Genomic DNA, 18,775 nt, shown 5'->3' with positions numbered 1-18,775 from the left:
TCGGATAATTTAAGGTTAAAAATATTTATTAAAGTAATAAACTAACTACTATTTTTTAATTAAATAGTTTATTTTAATTAAAGAATATTTTAAAAGAGATTTAGCTAATCCTTAGAGCTATTGCTCCTAATATAGTTACTATAATTTTATAGTTTATAGTTAATCGGTTTAGAACGATAAATATTATTAAAATAATTAATATTAATGAGGAACATTATAGCCGTATTATTCTTATTGTAACTATATTGATATTTGGCTATATTGAGAAGAAGAGTACTTTTCTTTACTATATTCTTAGTCTTTATCTTTTTTTAACTAGAATATCTAGGAAGGCTATTTAAACGTTATTTAGGATAGGTATTATATTATTATATATAATATTTAATAAACTATTTAACGTAATAATATAGTAAGTAAAGCGTAACTTTAAGCGAATAATATATAATCCTAATAGCGTTATTATATACAATAATTTTAATTATAAAGATACTATTCGGGAATTGGTAAGAGGAAAGTAAGATTAAATAATTAATTTAACTACGGCTAGTTTGGTCTTATACCCTAAATTGTACAGCCCCCTTTAATAATTATTATTCAATAGAATTAAGAAATTTATATAGAAGATAGTAGTAAATTATATATTCCTAAGGTGTAAAAGTATTAATATTACTACCCGTTGGCTTATAGATTTCGCTTTTAAATCTTTATTTCTCTACGTTACTAATAATATTATTACTAAAAAAAAGTTGCTAACGTTTCTTATTATTAAATAAGTAAAGTATTTGGAGTTACTAAGTCTCTAAATTAATATAATCTATAAAGACAAAGGAAAATTTGAGGGTATCTACCGTATTTATAAAGAATTATAGAATAATCGTCTTATATTCAATAAATTTGAGCTAGTCTATTGTTTGATCCTTGTCTATAGCGATTAAAAGATAACGTCTTTTATTAAATATATTTAGTATTACAAAATCGAAATTAGCGAGTAGTAGGAGTAGAAGAAATAAATACTTTTTATACTTATTTTATTTTACATTGAGATTAACTTTATTAAAATACTATTCTAATGCTTTTAGGACGGGGGAAAGGATATAGCCTTTTCTATTACAATAATTTCTTTAAATATTTTCTTTTTCTAACGTTCAAAGAATATTAAGAAGGAAAAGATTAAATATTATTAAGTAATACCCCTTATTATATATAGGTTTTAAGTTAGAGTCCTTATATTTCTTATTTCTAAGTTTGTTAAGTATAGAAATTTCGATAATCTAACTATTAATAGTATAAAGTTAATAATAGGAATATTAATTAAAGAGGAAGGAGCAATTAATAATAATAATAACAACAATAATAATAATAGCAATAACGGGCAATAGACTACCTCTATATAACAAATACTTAATTATATTTAGAATATAGTCTTTTTTATATAGGGCTGGATTAAAGAATATCCCAATATTAATATTTATATTAATAAAAGTATTAATACCAATATCGATGTCAATATCAGCGGGGATAGATCTATACTACTAGTAGGACCTACTTTAGCCTTAAAAATCGATATTAAATTTTGAAGCTATTGTAGATTAATATAAATAGTATTAATCCTTCTATTGATTTACAAAGTAATCCGAGTAGGCGATTATAGCTTTCTTTAGGATATTATTCCTATTCTCCTTATAATTTTTTATAGGGGAAAATTATAGAATTATAGCCTAGAAATGCTCTACTTTGTATGGCTTCTCTATAAAGATATTTTAGACGACGCCCTTCGGAATACTATTCTTAAAGGTAGTTTGGTTCGCTCTGTTACTGTTGGTAGTAAGTATAAACCTATTGATTTAATGTTGGAATATTGGAATAGAGTATATACTATTAATATTAAGAATAATAAGAATTTTACCTATAATATTGAGGTTACCTTTATACGTCTAGCTCTTAATTCTAATATTCTTGCTATTATTCGTAAAGGAGCCGAAAGATTATGGGGATGTATTGCGAAGGGTACCTATACTATTGGTAATCTATTTACTAATGTTATTTCTTACGTATTTAAATTATATAAGGATAGTATAATAAAGAGGAAGATAATACTTAATTTTGAAGCTTTTAATATACTGGATATTTATTTTTTTAGGTAGTAAAATTTAATAGAGAAGTTAGTTGATTGGAATAAGGTTATTCTATTTCCAGTCAATATAATTGATTAGAAGTATATACTAGGATTAATTGAATATACTATTTAAAATAGTATTATTAATTATAGTGAAGAGGGTAAACGGTTGTTCGAAGAGGGTGTAGAAGATTTATAGGATTTTACTCTTAATAATAATATTAAAGATATTTATATTGAAGATGAGTAGTAGGTTAGACTTTAGAATTTATATATAGTATTAGTAAAAGACTAAATAAAAAGTGAGAAATTGGCAAAAAGAAAGGAATTTAATTCGATTTATTCCGTATACCCTAATCAAATACCTTATAGTATACCCTTTTATAAAATAACCATTAATAGTATTAAGAGATAGTACGTTTTACGGCGGTCTTACATCTCCTATTCCCTAAATTGGTTATATACGTAATTAATACTAAAATTTAAAGATGAGAAGAATTTAAGAGAGGTTAGCAGTACAATAACTAAACGTTTAAAGAAGAAATAAGGTATAAGTAGGGAGTTGAACGTACGAGCTCTCTAGATTTATACTAATAATAATTACAGGCGTCCCCTTAACCGCTATACTACGGGTATTCCTATAGTACCCCCGGTGGGGCTAGTAATAGTATAGTAGTTGGAAGTAGACTATATTAGTTAATTAGAGCATTTTAAGAGTATTTGCAAGGTATAGGAGGATTATTAAATATAATAATAGCTATCTCTCGTTAAAAGGGTCAAATTTAGTAATACTTTAGCTAGTGTTATACCCTTAAGTCTAAGACTGGGCTACCAAGCATCCTCCTATTTTAGCGTCTTAGTATACGGTTTAAATTTTTAATGTATAATTTGGAATTAATAATAATAGATATTAATATATAGATATTTATATTATATTTATTTTTTATAAGCTAGTAATCCTTAAATTAGAGTCCTAGATTGCCTCTTCTTTCCCTTTCCTTTTATTGCTAGTAATCTTTGAATTGACCGGGCTACTATTGGGGATACAATTATTTATATATCATACTTATATAATACAGCCGTTTGAGTAGCAAATTATGCTAAAATATTAGTAAAGGGGGTATACGGTCTTTCTAGGCTTAGTTGATTACAACGAGGAGTTATTAGTAATAATCTAGTAAATTTATTAAATTGGCGATCTATATCTTCCCAACCTTCTTATAGTATTAATAGATTTACTATTTCGGCTAGCCCCACTTTACGTACAGTCCCTATATTGATTTAAGCCTCAACTTTATTATCTCCTTAACGTTCTTAATATTCTTCCTCACACTTTAGAGGAGTATATAGAGGAGCTTCAATTTAAATTTGAGGGATAATTGTAGTAGAAGTAATAATAGTAGTACAATTCAATATATTAGCTAAGAGAGAACTAGTAAAATTAGGACGAGTAGGCGATATAATTACAGTTAGAGAACTAATAAAACTAGGACGAGTAGGCAATATAGTTAGAAAATTACGGAGGTTATTAGTAATTATAAAGGTACGTAACCGAGGCTGGATTTATTGTAGCGGTAGCCGAGGGTAATCTTTTTCCTAATCTTTATAAATTTTAGCTACCAAGGATAAATAGAATTCGATAAGAGCTTCAATATATTCTTCTTTATACTCCTATCCTCTTATAATTAGGAGCTTCTCTTCTAGCCTATTAGCATTATTAAAAAGAAGCACCTTATTTCAATAAATATTTAAATTATTAGTAAAAAGACGTCCTACCGTATATTATAGCCGGATTGGTATTAGTATTTCTAGTATAATTTCGAATATTCAATTCGCTTTAAGGATAAATTCTTATACTTTTTCTTTATACTAGCTATTGATATACAATATTGCCTTATCTACTAATAATCTAATTATCGGTTTATTAAATACTTTATTCCGGTTACACTCTAATATTACCAGAATTCTCCCAAATAATAATATACAACCGCTCCTATTACAATACTTACTAATAGGGATAGGCCTTTTATACTTAAGATTTTTATTATATAGTTCTTGAAGATAATTGAGAATAGCCTTCCGAAAATAAGGTACGTTGAAAAATTCTATAAAAAGTAGGTCCTATTTTTAATGCTTGGCGCGAATTTTATCGTTAAGTTTTAACTATTTAATTTTATAAGAGAATTCGTATAATAAATAAAAATCGCTAGTATCTAGCGATGGTTTATTATTAGGCTCTGCCTTTTCTTCTTTTTTATTATTATTACTATTAGCGATATTTTCTTTATTTATTAATATAATAATATTTATTAGCTTACTAGATACTCTCGGAGTATATAGTTAATAGAAATATTATTATTATTATTATTATTATTACTACTTTTATACTCGCCTTTTAGGTTACTTCTCGTTTGAACTAAAGTAATTAAATACCTAGTACAGAATAAAGAAGTATACTTTTCCTTATAAATTATTATCCTACTTCTTTCGTATTGCTCTTCTAAAACGCTACTAAAGGTCGGCGATATTGGGAGTAGGAGGTATATTAAATTGAATTATTCGAATAATATTAGGAAGATTTATACCTATACCTAGAGAGACGGTGGCTAGATATATATAATAGTTGGTTAATTTAGTAGCAAAATCCTAATATATAATATTTTTATCTATTGGACGGACTAAAGAATTGTATAATCTAATGATTTTGCGGCCTATTTCCTTATTGAAATTATAGTTTTTGTATAGATAGTTAATAAGGGTATTCTTTATTATAGTTAAATTATTGCGGTTATTAATATAAATAATAGTTTTTAGGATATTCTATTTAGTTGATAGTATAAATCTTTTAACGAAAAAGATAAGACGATGGAAATCTCTAAAGTAGTTTTAAAGAAGAGGCTGAATAATAATGGAGATTTCTAGTCTATCTATAGAAATTCTAATAATCTCGAAATTTCTAGTATTAAAACCGGCTTTTTTAATAATAAAGTTTTGATGGATTTTAGCTAGTGTAGTTGTATAATTAAATTATAGAATGTTCTTAGGTAATAATAGCCGTAAGGTATATAGATATTGAAATTCCTATCGAAATTCGCGTTATTTTGATATGTAATGTAGTTTATCGATAGTAAAAAGACCAATCCGTTTATAGAATTCTAGGGATTGTAATATAGCTTTAAATTTTATATTTATTGTAAGCTCTGGGCTTAATAGGATATAGGTATAATTGTTGCGTTGAATTTGGTTCTAAATATCCTAGTTCTATATATGAATTAATAGGATTCTAATATAAAAGGGGGGTAAAAAGTTTACTCTTAGGGTTATATCTTTATTTACTTATATTAATTTTAAATTTGGTACTTTAATAGTAATATTATTGTATTAATTTTCCCTAAGCTTAGTAAGCGGTACGATTTATATTATAATTTTGTTATATAAAGTTAAAAATACGTATAGGACGATGTTTTTTCTGTAGCCTATTATTGTAACTAATATTATATCCTTTTATTCGTATATTAGCCGTACTACCGCTTGAACCTAGCCTTTTCGAGGCTCTCTATTATTATCGATAATATTTTTTATAACCTTTAGTATACGTTGGGGATTAATAGGGGCGTTAACATTAGAATTTATAGCGTTGAATATAGTATTAATAAAATAAAAATTCGAGGAAAAAAAATAATACGTTGTAAAGATAAACGAATTGTATTTAGAAGATAAGATAGTTGTAATAATTATATTTATAGAATTTTAAAAAATTGAAATAAAATATAGTATTGTAGTGAATAGTTGGTCGGTTAATTAATATATATTAATACTTAATTTTTTTACATTTATATAAAAATTTAGTACTTTTATTAGACGTATTAAAAAATTAATTATACTATTAGATTCGTCTCGTTGAATAGATTCTCCTTATACCCGTTGAAGTTCCAGAACTTCCTTTTTTATTTTATTGTTATAGAGTCTTACTGGGAAGTTGGTGATTTTGTCCCAGCCTCTACGACTCCTGTCTGATTGGGAATTTAGACCTCTTTTTTGGGCGTTCTCAATCAATACCGTTAAATATACTAAAAGAATAGATGTACGGACTATAAATCTAAAAGATTAGAAAGATTCAATTTGAATTTCCGGGCGCGCAGCGCCCTTTCCATTGTGCGCGCAGCGCACGGGCCGCAAGCCCCCTTCCCGGCCGCAGGCCGCCCATGCCCAAAAAAGAGGTCTGATTCTGAGATAAAATCAGGTAGGCAGGTATGCTGCGTAAGTTGCGAGTGTCGGCACAGCCTTTCGGTTTCGTTGTACCTACCATAAGGTACCTAGGTAGAGGTATATTACTCTTGTTTATAGAGGTACACAAAGGGGACGGGTTCGTCCAAGTCGAAGCTACCTACCTAGGTACCTATCGCCCGCAGTTGCGCAGAGGCCGAAACTTGAGACTTCCATCTGCACTAAAGTCGGTTAGTTCAGGCACAGCATACATACTATGGTGAGATGGGTAAGTAAAACCCGTGGGCCAGGTCGTTGACCACACAGTGCTCTCGAAGCAATGGCTGCGGTGGTCCGTGCCAGGTACGTGACAAGGGGGTTTTACTTTAGCACGCAACCGCAGTACACAGTAGGTTAAGCAGGGGCACGGCAGTGAGTGGCCGTCTTCAAGAGCTACATTGTTACCTAAGGTCGGGTACGTAGAGGTAATCTTAACTGTCATTCCCCGTCATCAGTTTTTCAAGTTGTCATTCATAGGCCACTATATCCTACATACCTCTAGGTATCGATGGATTTGTAGGTAGTTTACTTTCCGTTATTGTGCCAGTGCTGCATTATCCCCCACAGTGAATCCACGACTTTAAACTTTGCTCCGTCGCACACACAGAATTGGGGAAACTGACAGGAGCTAGGTGACCTCCAATGAGTACGAGCGACACCACACCATCCAACAATCAGATATATCAATAGGTACACGGATTCACATTTACATATATCGATATTACCTATGATGGAAATATCTCCACCTATTACGCATGGTGCAGAGGATAAAGTAGGTGCACAGGTCATCATTTAGTTTTTGGCCAGAAGGTGCAACAGATACGCTGACTCCACTTGACGCTCACGGTGTTTGGAAGGAACTGGAATGCCGCCTGGCAAAGACATCCATAACCTTAAGAATGACCAAAACTGGAAAGTTCCACCAGCCTCGAGTCCACGTCTGGGAAACCAAAGTTCAGGTCCAACCGCCAAAGTGCACGGTCCGTTGCGCCTTGAAATTTACTTACTTAGTTTCCATCGATTACCCATTCTTTGCATCCAATCCTCTGTAGGCCAGAACGGTTTGTTAGCACCTTGTATTCGCACAGCAAGGTAGTAACTTGGGCTTGGGCATCATGTAATGACTGTACCGTGGACACGTGCTTGTTCAAACCATCAGCGACTCCATCCAATCCAAAGGGTAGGTAGGTCCAGACAACTCCCTCACTTCGCTTCGTATCCACTAGCAACGGAACTGACCCACATGCGATACTCCAGCAAAAACCCCTCCTGGCCCTACCCACCTCAGCCCCGAAAGACATCATTGCATTCCTCCTGACAAACCATCACCGACTCATCAGCGAGCTTTGTCTTTTCTTTGTTTCTCTGGACCACACAATCGGCTACAACCACCTAACCACCCTTTCGGAAACGAGCAAGATCCTACAAGAAGCAAACAGCGCTGCGTTTATTTCACATTACAACTTTTTCACCAGTCCGCCGCAATGAGCGCCGACTCCAACGATCTTCTCGAAGCCTTCAAGGCGGCCGCTTTGTCGGTGACTAAGCTCTACAAGACCACCGGTCCCGCCGTTGCAAAGGCGCGCACCGAGGGCTATCAAGACTGTCTCGACGATCTTCTGGCGTTCCTCGACAGGAGGAGGTTGGGCTTGAGTGACGGCGAAGGATGGATAATTCGGAGTTGGGCGACGGAGCGCCTGGACGGTCGGGATCTCCCCACGGTAGAGAGCGACGATGACGACAAGATCGAGCCCGCGCTATCGCCCCAGGCGCAATCTTTGGATCCCATTCAAGAGGAGGATTCAATGAGAGATTCGCCACCTGCCCCTGCTGTCTTCGAAAACCCTCAAGAAGAACAACAACAACCACAACAGGAATACGAACAGCCACAGCAGGAGCACCAGCAACAGCAGCGACAGCCGCCTTCCAACCCGGACGACTTCCAGATTGTGGTCCCAACGCAGGAAACATTCACCTTTCAATCAGCACACCCCTTTCCTCATGAGGAGGCGATGAAGTTGGAGAATCTGGCGCTTTCCGATGCTCCTAGAAATCGCTCCGTTTCAACCTCGACAAGTTCGCGGAACAACAGAAACCGCGCACTTAGACAGTCTGCTACACGAACACTTGGCCGAGGCGCCGGACAAAAGCGAAAGGTGGTCGACCTTGCAGAATTCTTTCGAATCGACAACTTTGGGCCTGGTAATGACAAGGATCCCTTCAACCAGAACTCGAAAAGGAGCCGCCACACCTAAACACAGACATGACGGAACGCCTTCTTCGCTAGATAGACGACAGATGCCTCACGGCAGAGGTACATCATGGGCATGGGGTACAACCTGGGCTTCATCGCGGCCGGGAACATTCAAACCAACACATTTGCATTTCTCTGCGGTCAAGGGCTAGCGTAACTGGAGGATTGTGGCATTTACTGGGAGGAATCCAGGTTAGGCTGGGAAGGGCATCATTTTCGTGGAGAGGTAGCGATTTGCACCTAGGGCGTTGGGACACCATTATACCATCAAAGATGTGCCAGTGTACTCTTTCTCTTTAGCTGGGGTTTTCTTTCTCTTGTATTGATGTTTTTGGAGTTAGACTTGCACGGTAATAGGCTAGCATGGTTTTGTGTTTATGGGATTTCTCGGTGCCTTTACTCTCCATGACATAGGAACTGCCTCGGGGTATGTTTGCAGGTCATATTCGGACTCGTGTATCATAGTCAGATGGATGAACTTCCTGGATTTATCGCTCCATCTAGCGCTGGAGGCGACGTGTGTGGGATTGAAGATATGGCGGTTTGTTACAAACGGCGGAGAGCTATAAGCAATGGTGTCTCGAGGGTGCCGACTGAGGCATATAATGATACCCCTTTTCTCCAGTGTACGACACGAGATTGGGTTAAGGTCCTAGATGCATAGTGTCATCCGAACGTGGTTTGTATGAACGTTCAGTCCCGTCTTGAGTTCCAGGGGCAATACCGAGTAAGCTCAAGGCCCATCAAATGCCAAGGTGAAATTAAATATCAGATTTGCCTGTGAGGTGCTTCAGTCAATCAAAATTCGATTGACCACATGTTGCTCCGTTGAGAGCATGAGACTATCCGCTTTTTCATGCGTAGACTTTTGGGACTTTACGAGATTTTCTGTATCAAGGAAAACAGGGGATTGGGATTTCTTTTGTTGAATCTTCATTTTTGTATGGACGATGTTCAAGTCCAGATAGTGCTTACTTGCCTGTGACTACATTCAGTCTGATCCATGCCCTTCCACTAATCATCGCCGTTCTCGCCTCTTTGCTCCTCCAGGTCACTGGAACGACCACTCACTCTCATGGAACTGTTGCTCCTCCTACGGCCGTCTCGCATCTCACATACTTACGCCACTCTATTTTACAGCAAATTGGTGTGATGTGTTTCGTGAGGCAGCACGCCTCCTCAGACACAAACCCTGCGTCATTCACCATCTTCCCCTAAATGCCTCCCCTCTTTCGCACTCAAGCGCTCAACACTTACCCACATCCTACGCATCTGACGTCGCTCCGAATGAACCCAATCTCCATTTTCGTAGAAAGAACGACAGAGCGAGGCTCTCCAAATCCTCGTATCTGCGCACTTTTGCAGCAACATCCTACAGAGGAGGAACCTCTTGATCCTCTTCCTCATCTCAGAATGATCTCTTCCCTGAACCACCGCCACCCTCAGCACGGTCCCACCGCCACCTCCAAGCACAAACAAGGGCAATTCTCTCATCCAAAACAAGACACCGCATCGTCCTGGCTCTGGTGACATTAGGCGTAGCTTCCACTGTCGCTGACATCTTTGTTGCCCTGGTAGCCTGCGACTTGAATGGGGAAAGCGCAAAGAGGGTAACGGAGACGAGGAAGTGGTTGCACGTGTTCGGCGCGGTGGTCAGCTCGCCTTTATTGGTCGAGTTGGTGGCAGTGGTTTAGGCTTTTGGAGCTGGGTGAGTTTTTAGTTTCGTTTCTTTTCCCGCTTGCTTCCTACAAAGAAAACTGATTAGTTGTTGGCTGACAGGCTATGCCGTATAATCGCGGCTTGGAAAGCTTCTATGGAGAGTAGTTTCACTGGCTGGATGCCATGGCTATCGTTGCTAGCTTTGCTGTAGATGTCGTTATCAAGGAGATCGTGGAGCTCATCATTGCCCTGCGTCTTTGGAGGTTTAATTGAGATTATCGAAGAGCTTGGTGTGGGGGTATATAGGCCGTGGAGCAGACGAGGAAGAGAGTTGAGGATCGGAGGCGTGGATCTCGAACTGAGGAGAGGAACAGCAGATCAACTTGATAAATGTAAGAGGTTTGACGACGGTGAGCTCAGCTAGTGCAGCAATGGGTTTAAAGAGGATAGGGAGCATGAATGTCATCAAGGTTGCAACGATGAGTTGAGTGAAGCTTTGTACGGTTAAAGGCTATGGTAGAGTGACTGGTTGATAATTTAGGCCATGGGAATGGCTCGGTCTTTGGCTAGTGTAACTCCAAGCAGCAGCGGCCAACAGAGGAAGTGGGTGTGACGCCGAATTCAGCAAGTTACACATGATGTTTCAAGCATATTACACATCGTATTTGCCGTCTGAACGTCGTATGTACAACTGCCGTCAAAGGCCGTGTTGGTGGGAGAAAGGTGCGACATCCCTACCTACTGTACAATGTGAGGTTGCCGTAAGCAAAGCGGAGAAGCGCCCGAGGCACCGTGTGGATGGATGAGCTGCTTGGATCGCTGCGAACCGAACCGCAGTGCAGTGCAGATCGCTGATCGCTGGTTTACGTGAGGCTCTTCCTGACTGTCGAAGTCGTCCAAACGTTGGTTCTTATATCTTCGGCCTAGTTGAGATCTTGTCCCAGCTGCTCCCTTACTTTTGCTCCTGCGGACCGTTTTGGGCATGGGTGACACGGCGAACTTGATTAATTCACTTTGTGTGATGTGAAGCAAGGCTTCTGACCCCCTTGCACCCGCCGGGAGATGGACATGTCGGCGGCGTACTTGAACCTCTCGAAATGTCGACAGGAGGAGCTTAGATGCATGAAAGCAAATGTCCGTGGGGGATGAGAAAAGGTGCAGCTGTCAGGGGGGGGGGGGGGGCGGCCCGTCCGCCGTCGTCTCAGTTTGCGCCCTCGTCGGTCAGTTTGCGCCCTCGAAGAAGCCCAGCGGTTTCCTGTGTTCATCTGACTTTTGTGCTTGGTCTCCCCCACTTGGCAACCCACAAAATCCACAGACACAGACCCCGGGCGGCTGCATTCTCAGTTCCCGTCGCTGCGAGAGCGGTGCATTGCGGCCGATTGGGCTGCCATTGGCGAATCAGCACGCACCCTCCGTTCATTTGGTTTTCGAGTTATGCATGCCGTCCAGACAGAGTTACAGTACCTAGGTAGTTTCCTCAACTCCAGGCGGGTACATGGAAATTACACTACATGGTGCAACAAACTTTCAGAGGCTTTAGACTTTTTCATTGCTACGTGACTGCAATCGCATCAGTCAAGTCATTGCCGAGCCTCTCCTCAAAACGGCGCCGGCAACAGTCTTCTCATTCTGGCGGAACCGCATGGCGGGGAGACTGAGGACTGTGGAGAGACCTGGGGTCCTCATGGATCCCAACATGCGGGAGCGCAGGGGAAGAGCGAGGATCGCGAATTTAGCGTACACTTCAAACTCCAGCTGGCGATCTCTTTTCTCTCACCAACTTCACCACATGCCCCCCAATGTGTGCTGTGAAATGAACACTGGCCCTTGTGACGCTCGGCCTCCATGGAAACGAATAGGCTAAAGAGGCGTTTCGGGACATGAAATTGCGGCATCAAGACTGCATCTCGGTCATGCTCAACCTGGACTAGCGTGCCTTGGGTTTGACATGCTATATTATCTCTATACATCGATACACTACATAACCGTGCTAAACAGACCCCGGGGTGGTTGACATGCTCCAGGGGGTTTTCGCGAACGACGAACGAACGGAACGAACTCTTGACTCTCACAGGTCACCGTCCGTCAGTCAACAATGGCTTTGACAGGGACTAGGATTTCGAATAAGTAGAGACGGACTAACTTTCTGCCCCTACTACTACATATGAATACTACTTACTACATTGGGAGCTCTACATACGAGTGTAGGCACGCTACATAGCCATATTCCCCAGGTTCTCGGACCTTTCATCAACCACTCTTTTCTCTTCTCTTCTTCCGTCTCCACTTACTCTTTACCCTTGACAACACCCACACCGCGTGTCCACTCCCTTCACACACTCTCTTTTCTCGTCCTCGCTGTCTCTCTTTGCTCTCTCCTGCCTCTTCGATATCATTGGAAGAGAAAACCAAGTAGGAAAGAGCAATATCCAATCGTTTTTCTTTTTGGGTCTAGACTCATCGATCCATATCTACCGGACCGGCCTTCTTATATACAAGGTCACCTGATCCCTTTTCCCACCTAATACATATCTTCCTCCCTTACCTACCTACTTGCCGACTTACTCTCACTCATAGTTTTCTGCCCGTATTGTGAAAGTAATTGCTAATCTTCTCGTCTTTTTTCCTTCGTTGTTGTTCCGTCCTTATCCTCAAGCAACCTAATTCATCAAAGCCTACCCAACCGCCAAAATGAAGGCCGCTCTCCTCCCCTTCGCCGCCATGCTCGCCGTTGCCGCGGCCCAAACCACCTCCGTCTGCGCCGCTGCCTACATCGTCGAGACCTGCCTCGGCACCGAGAACAGCAGGCTCGCCTTGTGCGGCCGTGATGACTACGGCTGCAAGTGCGCGCAGTATCCCAACATCATTGCCTGCTACAACAACTGCCCCAACGATCCCCGCAAGGGTAAGACTGCTGCTCCCCTTCCCTGTTTCTCCCTCTGATTACTTTCTCTTTTTGTAATTTCATTTTCAATCATACTAACACGTCGTTCTCCCCGTAACTAGCATCCGCCATGGGCGACCGTGATACCTGGTGCGCTCTTGACAAGCAATACCCGTCCTCCACCACCAAGGTCGCTGTCGCCACCACCAGCCTGAACACCGCTCCCGCTGCCGCTGCCACCACCGCCGCCACTACCGCCATCTCTTCCAGCGGCAGCGACAACGAGAATACTGGCGACGCCATCACTACCGCCACGGGCGCCGCGTCGAGCAACACCGCCTCCGCCCCTTCGACCTCCGCGACCGGCAACGCCGCTGGTGAGGTTCTTGTGAGCACCGGCGGCTTGCTGGCTGCTTTTGCTGGTGTCGTTGCTGCTGTGCTCTAAGTTGCCGGTCCAGAGCGGTAACTGATTGACTGTATAACCAGTTGACGTTTTATTTAATATGGGGAGTTGGGAGCGGTTGATGGTCAAAGTCTTGCTCTTCGAATTGCGAAAAAAAGAGGAAAGGTTTTTTGAGGGGCGTCGAAAAATGAAAAGGCTGATGTCAAGTGTCGTTGTGTTTTGGAGTAAATCTGTGTCCGAAAACCGCGAGCGGTGTGGATAGCTGGATTGGGGACACAATGTGGATGTAATCGAAGAGCAAGTTGTGCTGCACACGACCTCGCCCTAAGAATGGGGGACCAGTCTCGCAGACACTGCGACACTTCATGTCAACTGCAGCTGGGAATGTGAAGGAGAGACAGAGGGGTGTTGGGGGGTTGTGCTTGGCGGTCTTTGGGGTAATATGTAATGAGGTACTATGATATGTAATGTTTGAATGAACATGATATGTTCTCACGTTCTACAAATGCTTGTTTCTGAACCTGCCAAACACATCAGTATGTATGGATGACTATCATCACGCTGACTTTGAACATGACAAGTGTCCCTCACTGTTCAACGCGTTCATTACCATTCTATAGATCTTGTCCCGTTGTCCCCACTGTCAAGACGTTCATTACCATTCTGATTTTGACTTCCGTTTGCCAACCTCCTCATATCGTACACTTACTTCATTCTTCAGCTGTTCTGGGTTCAAGCCTCAGCATCCCCTCCCAGCGCTTCAAATCCCGCCTCGCGCGTTTCTAACGGCAAAACGTCTCCTCCCTCCTGGCTTCCTTTTCCGGTATCCATCTTGACTTCGGGTGCGGTGCTGACCAGCATACGCTTCAACGCGGCACGCCCGGGATCCTCTTTGCTTCCGGGCTCCGGCATGCTTGCAGGCTCGGTCCAACTTTCGTCAATTTCGTCTTCCTTGACCTCCCTGATATTCTTGCCGTGTGGGCCGGCCGGGTCGGGCAGGTTACGGCCATGGTGGAAAATGTAGGTCGGCGCCGGCGCACCCTGCTCGGGATTTTCATGCTTCGGTTGCTGAGCTTCGGGGTGGCTCTGATGGGCGGTGCCGGGGGCCTTTGCCCGTGGGTTCTGCGAAGCCGAGCCGCCTGCGGAGGCGGACGGGTTACCTTGGGCGAAGGCACCGCCGGAGCGAATCGATTCGGCCGCGAGGGAATCCGGAGGGACGGAGCCGGGGCCTTCGTGCTTGGGAGGGACGTTTTCGGTGGTGACCTGGATAAGACTCTGCATTAGTTGGGTTGTACGGACGGAGGATGGTTTAGGCACAACAGGTGTATCGAAGATGAACGTGAACATGGAATAAGGAGTTGAAAACTACCTTCTGACCCTTCGGCATGGTGGACTGGTGTGACAGGTTTATTGTGAATCGATAGGTACGAGGAATAAGCGTATCTAGCTGTGTTGGTCGAGTGTCGTTGCTTCTTGGCTGTACGCAGGAGCTTTCTGAGTCCGGCTTGTATTTCTCAGGTGGAGGTAACTGAGAGAGGTGCTTTAGCTGTTCGGTGAGAAGAGGTAGATCTGTTTTGGAACGTAATGGACGCGCAAGACAGCAGCATGATGTCACAGCTGATGATGTCATGATGTTGCTTGCTTCGCAGTTTGATGGTTGAGTCTGTGCTGCTGCATCTTGCACGCTCATTGTACCTAGGTACCATCCAGAAGTTTGCGGATAGACTTGCTGATACGTGATATGCGCCATAGTCGGTGAGGTGGTGTGTACCTTGACTACATGGGAGATCGGGCTTCTCGGAAAATTGGTTCCATTGGCGACCTGCACCTGGGTTTTCGCTCAGGAACTTCAACTCCAATCAAGACCCCAATGCCTGGTCATCTTACGCTGACACCCGCCTTAAGAGAGACACTGAGTCGCGGAGGGTTCCATGTTGTTCCACATTATGTAGAAGCTGTTGCCGTTTTCGGGCCGCCCGTCAACGGCTGATACAACGACCACGCTGCAAACCACTCCAATACACACTAGCAAGTACATAGATAGTATCAAGATTCTGCATATCCATGACTATGCAGATTATCCGCTTCACCATGGTGCTGCAGTCTGGTCCGGATCACCTCCCCCTTCCCGAGACTTGTCGGGGAGTATCTGTTTGTCAGAACACGTTTTGAGACCCCATGATTGATGTATACAAGCCAGATACATCGCGGAGACTAGCAAGTCGTTCAATGACACTACACTACAAACGCCCAGGTCAGAAGCCAATATCTTGATGATCTTGTTGCGCAAATGTTTAAAGAGATGACCCGGCTTTTGAAAATCAGCTAATCTTTCCAGGCCAGTGTTCCTAGAGACCCCTCCTACCTCCGGTACTCATCAATGTGATCTTCTGTTTCTTCTTCTTTCCACCTTTGGCGCCACCGCCGGCCTTAGCACCGCCCACCGCGGAAGCGGCAGCGGCAGCACTGCTGCTACCAGCACCATTCTCAAGGCCCATTGCCTCCATCTGGAAAGCGATATCCTGCGTGCTCAGACTGTCTATAACATCATCATCCTTCAACCAGCCATCATCAACCGGGTTCCTGGGCACCATATATTCCGGCTCATCCCCATGTATAGCCGGCGTACCCCAGACCGTCCTTTGTGCACTCGGGCTGGTACTCATCTCTGATAGGGTACCAAATCCAGTCCTTGGATTTGGTGGTGTCGTACTTGGCGCTTCCGCACCAAGAGGGATGAAGTCGTCCATGTTCACTGGGGGCCGATCCGCATCGGCATTACCATAGCGAATGATCCCTTCCTCTGCTAACGGGCCCGCCTGACGCCTGGCACCACGGATAGCAGCGGCTTCCAGACGCTCTGCCTGCAGACGCTCACGCTCCTCCTGAGCAATTTTGTCCTTATTCCGCTTACGCCGGCGCTCGATCTCCTCCTTAAAGGTTTCAAGAACCTCAGGGGTGACGATGTCAGTCCAGTCGCATTCGAGGAAGCTGATGAGACATCCTCGGGGTAGATGACCCAAGTATTTGGCGCGTTTCCGCATGACATCGTCGACGGCGTTGCCTGTGGAGATATGCTCAACCCTAGGAAGAAGTGTGGTTGGGAATTCAGAGAAAGAGCCAAATTGAGTCTTTAAAATCCTAATGTCCAAGGGTGAGAGGTAAAGATGCGGAGGTGCAGAGTAGAAAAAGAAATCAAGGTCCTCATCACGCTTCCTGGACTGGGATCCGGCAGCGGCCGATGTTGCAAGTGCCGTTGTCTGGCTAGAATCAAGCTCCTTCAACTTCTCCTTTGCCGTATGAACTGCCCTGATGGCTTTCTGGGTCCATTCGTTATCTTCGTGGAACATCAGTTCATCTTCTTTCTCCTGCTTGGTTAAGTCGTCCACTTCTTGGTCATACTGCTCTTCCATATACCCGGTAGTACCCTTCATGATCCTTGCATAATCCAGAACATTGGCGGCAAAGTGCCAGGGGATGTCATCGCCCGATTGCAGTACCTCTGCAGCGCCTTCTTTGGGTAGTGCGAGAGTGCTCTTTGCATTGCGCGCCATTAGACGCAGCACTACATCCTCGCCTGGCCGGGGGAGGGCGCTCTCTTGACCGGCATAGAACCTGACCGGGCGAACTTCGTTTAGATAGACTGTATCATCGCAGATGGGGCACTTTCTCCATCGATTCTGCTTCTTTTCCGGGTGTGAGCGGCCGTCATCATTGGGCACCGTATTCATGAACCGGATAAGACACGGCAGACAGAAAATGTGGCCGCATTTCGCCATGCGTGGCGCGACGGGCTCCGAAAGACAGATTGGGCATGAGGTCTGTTGCGACTCTGTTGAAGCAATGATCTGTAGGATATCGGTCCATTCGAGATGTTCGTCTGCGTCTGAGGCTTGCGCCGTGTAATTGCCACCGGGTGACACGACGAATCGGTAATTGGCGTGAACATAGCGAGCCTTGTCCATAGAATGGTAGCCGGAACCAACGCCATAGCTAGGGTTTCGGCGATAAGAGCGGGAGGAATAGCTGTGAGTGCTGTCGTAGGCTGGGCGAGGCGGAGGGTTTAAATTCAGCAAATGTGTAATGGAGGTCTGTCCGCGACGGCTCGAAGCATTCCGCATAGCTCGCATTTCGGCCAGAATGTCTTCGTCATCATTCACACGGCTCTGCTGCCGCATTGCGCCGGGGCGCCTCATGTCTCTATGTTGCCGTCTGGCGCCCTGATTCCTCCGTGGGGCGGATTGTGAAGCGCTTGATCCCTGGGTTTGACCTGTACCTTGGCGTCGAGCAGAATCAAAGCCCACAGGTGGGGGTGCTTGCGAGGAGGCTTGCGAGAAGTTGGAGGTTTGAGGAGCGGAAAGGGACTTGCCCGGGGCTGATAGGGTCGAGTTCATATTTGGCAGAAGGCGTTGATGGCTTGAGTGAGCGTGCTCCTCTTGCGGTGGATCAGATGCTTCGCTTTCAGGTACCTGGTCTCCAGTAGTTCTCCGGTGGCAAGACAACCCTAACAATGCTTCACTAAGCTGTCAGCACCTTTTCCCATAAAGCGACCACGACATGCGGCAGGGTTTACAAACCCCGACGAAAGGAAGATTGAGAAGCTGACGAGGCTGACGAGGCTGACTGATGCATAATACCTTATTGTCCTAATCACCTCACGGTTATCATAGTTTCTTGGCGTTGTAGGGAGACAATGACGTCTGTTATCTCAGACGCGAGGTCTTTGCTCTCTGGGAATGGAAACAACCGGAACCTCGTGATGCAAAGACCGACGCACGGGATGGAATATGGACACGAGGATAACAGAGGATGAGCGGCAAGGACTTGGTAACGCTAGTATATGAAATTAGGTTTGAGAAGGGGTCCAAATTCGGACCCCATGAGGAATTGGAACGAGCAGGAAGTTGGAGGACGGGCAGGAGTCTCTCGTTGCCGTAAGAGATACGCGGGGCAAATGGCAACTGAAGGTGGGAGCGAGGCGCTGCAACTTTCCAGGCGTTGCGGTACCCCAAACAGGTACTGGCCAAAAGTGCCTGCCCTGTCATGTCCAATGTCAGCTGACTCCGATTCTGTAAGTACTATTGTCCCCTGATTGTGCATGTAGTCCAGATGCTGTGGGAGACCGCAAGGATGCTATGCGTTAACTGGCATATATGCAGAAGGGAGAGCGACCGTATAGTGGGAGACAGGGAT

General features: G+C 43.3%; 4 protein-coding genes across 5 annotated transcripts; 2 read left to right on the top strand and 2 right to left on the bottom strand.

The window, feature by feature from the left end:
• Positions 1-7,620: 7,620 nt before the first annotated feature.
• On the top strand, positions 7,621-9,414 carry NCU03874 (hypothetical protein). Its single transcript, XM_951454.3, has one exon. It carries the CDS (start codon positions 7,867-7,869, stop codon positions 8,635-8,637), a length of 771 nt encoding a protein of 256 aa, XP_956547.3. The 5' UTR covers positions 7,621-7,866; the 3' UTR covers positions 8,638-9,414.
• Positions 9,415-12,377: 2,963 nt separating this feature from the next.
• On the top strand, positions 12,378-14,095 carry NCU03873 (hypothetical protein). The gene is made up of 2 exons (XM_951453.3): positions 12,378-13,200; positions 13,302-14,095. Exons 1-2 carry the CDS (start codon positions 12,987-12,989, stop codon positions 13,622-13,624), a joined length of 537 nt encoding a protein of 178 aa, XP_956546.1. The 5' UTR covers positions 12,378-12,986; the 3' UTR covers positions 13,625-14,095.
• Positions 14,096-14,120: 25 nt separating this feature from the next.
• Positions 14,121-15,369, bottom strand: NCU11264 (hypothetical protein). The gene is made up of 2 exons (XM_001728284.2): positions 14,952-15,369; positions 14,121-14,845 (listed from the first exon to the last, which is right to left on the bottom strand). The coding sequence occupies exons 1-2, from the start codon at positions 15,330-15,332 to the stop codon at positions 14,315-14,317; spliced, it is 912 nt and encodes a 303-aa protein (XP_001728336.2). The 5' UTR covers positions 15,333-15,369; the 3' UTR covers positions 14,121-14,314.
• Positions 15,370-15,455: 86 nt separating this feature from the next.
• Positions 15,456-18,617, bottom strand: NCU11263. 2 transcript variants are annotated; one of them, XM_011396728.1, is made up of 2 exons: positions 18,160-18,617; positions 15,456-18,095 (listed from the first exon to the last, which is right to left on the bottom strand). In XM_011396728.1, exons 1-2 carry the CDS (start codon positions 18,212-18,214, stop codon positions 15,931-15,933), a joined length of 2,220 nt encoding a protein of 739 aa, XP_011395030.1. In that variant the 5' UTR covers positions 18,215-18,617; the 3' UTR covers positions 15,456-15,930. The 2 variants fall into 2 exon arrangements, with proteins under 2 accessions (XP_011395030.1, XP_011395031.1); XM_011396729.1 differs by having other exon boundaries at positions 18,220-18,617.
• Positions 18,618-18,775: the final 158 nt, after the last annotated feature.

Source organism: Neurospora crassa, linkage group VI (assembly GCF_000182925.2).
Source record: "Neurospora crassa OR74A linkage group VI, whole genome shotgun sequence".
NCBI classification, from domain to species: domain Eukaryota; kingdom Fungi; phylum Ascomycota; class Sordariomycetes; order Sordariales; family Sordariaceae; genus Neurospora; species Neurospora crassa.
The sequence above is the reverse complement of the archived record's forward strand: the minus strand, read 5'-3'. Positions and strand labels throughout refer to the sequence as shown.

What these genes read in the sequence shown, in the direction of transcription:
- NCU11264 (XM_001728284.2), bottom strand. Translation starts at nt 15,332, where the DNA reads ATGGCGCATATCACGTATCAGCAAGTCTATCCGCAAACTTCTGGATGG. An exon ending in CCATGCCGAAGGGTCAGAAG is followed by an intron (nt 14,846 to 14,951) that starts GTAGTTTTCAAC and finishes AGTCTTATCCAG; the next exon opens with GTCACCACCGAAAACGTCCC.
- NCU03873 (XM_951453.3), top strand. Translation starts at nt 12,987, where the DNA reads ATGAAGGCCGCTCTCCTCCCCTTCGCCGCCATGCTCGCCGTTGCCGCG. An exon ending in CCCCAACGATCCCCGCAAGG is followed by an intron (nt 13,201 to 13,301) that starts GTAAGACTGCTG and finishes CCCCGTAACTAG; the next exon opens with CATCCGCCATGGGCGACCGT.
- NCU03874 (XM_951454.3), top strand. Translation starts at nt 7,867, where the DNA reads ATGAGCGCCGACTCCAACGATCTTCTCGAAGCCTTCAAGGCGGCCGCT.
- NCU11263 (XM_011396728.1), bottom strand. Translation starts at nt 18,214, where the DNA reads ATGCATCAGTCAGCCTCGTCAGCCTCGTCAGCTTCTCAATCTTCCTTT. An exon ending in TCAATCTTCCTTTCGTCGGG is followed by an intron (nt 18,096 to 18,159) that starts GTTTGTAAACCC and finishes AGCTTAGTGAAG; the next exon opens with CATTGTTAGGGTTGTCTTGC.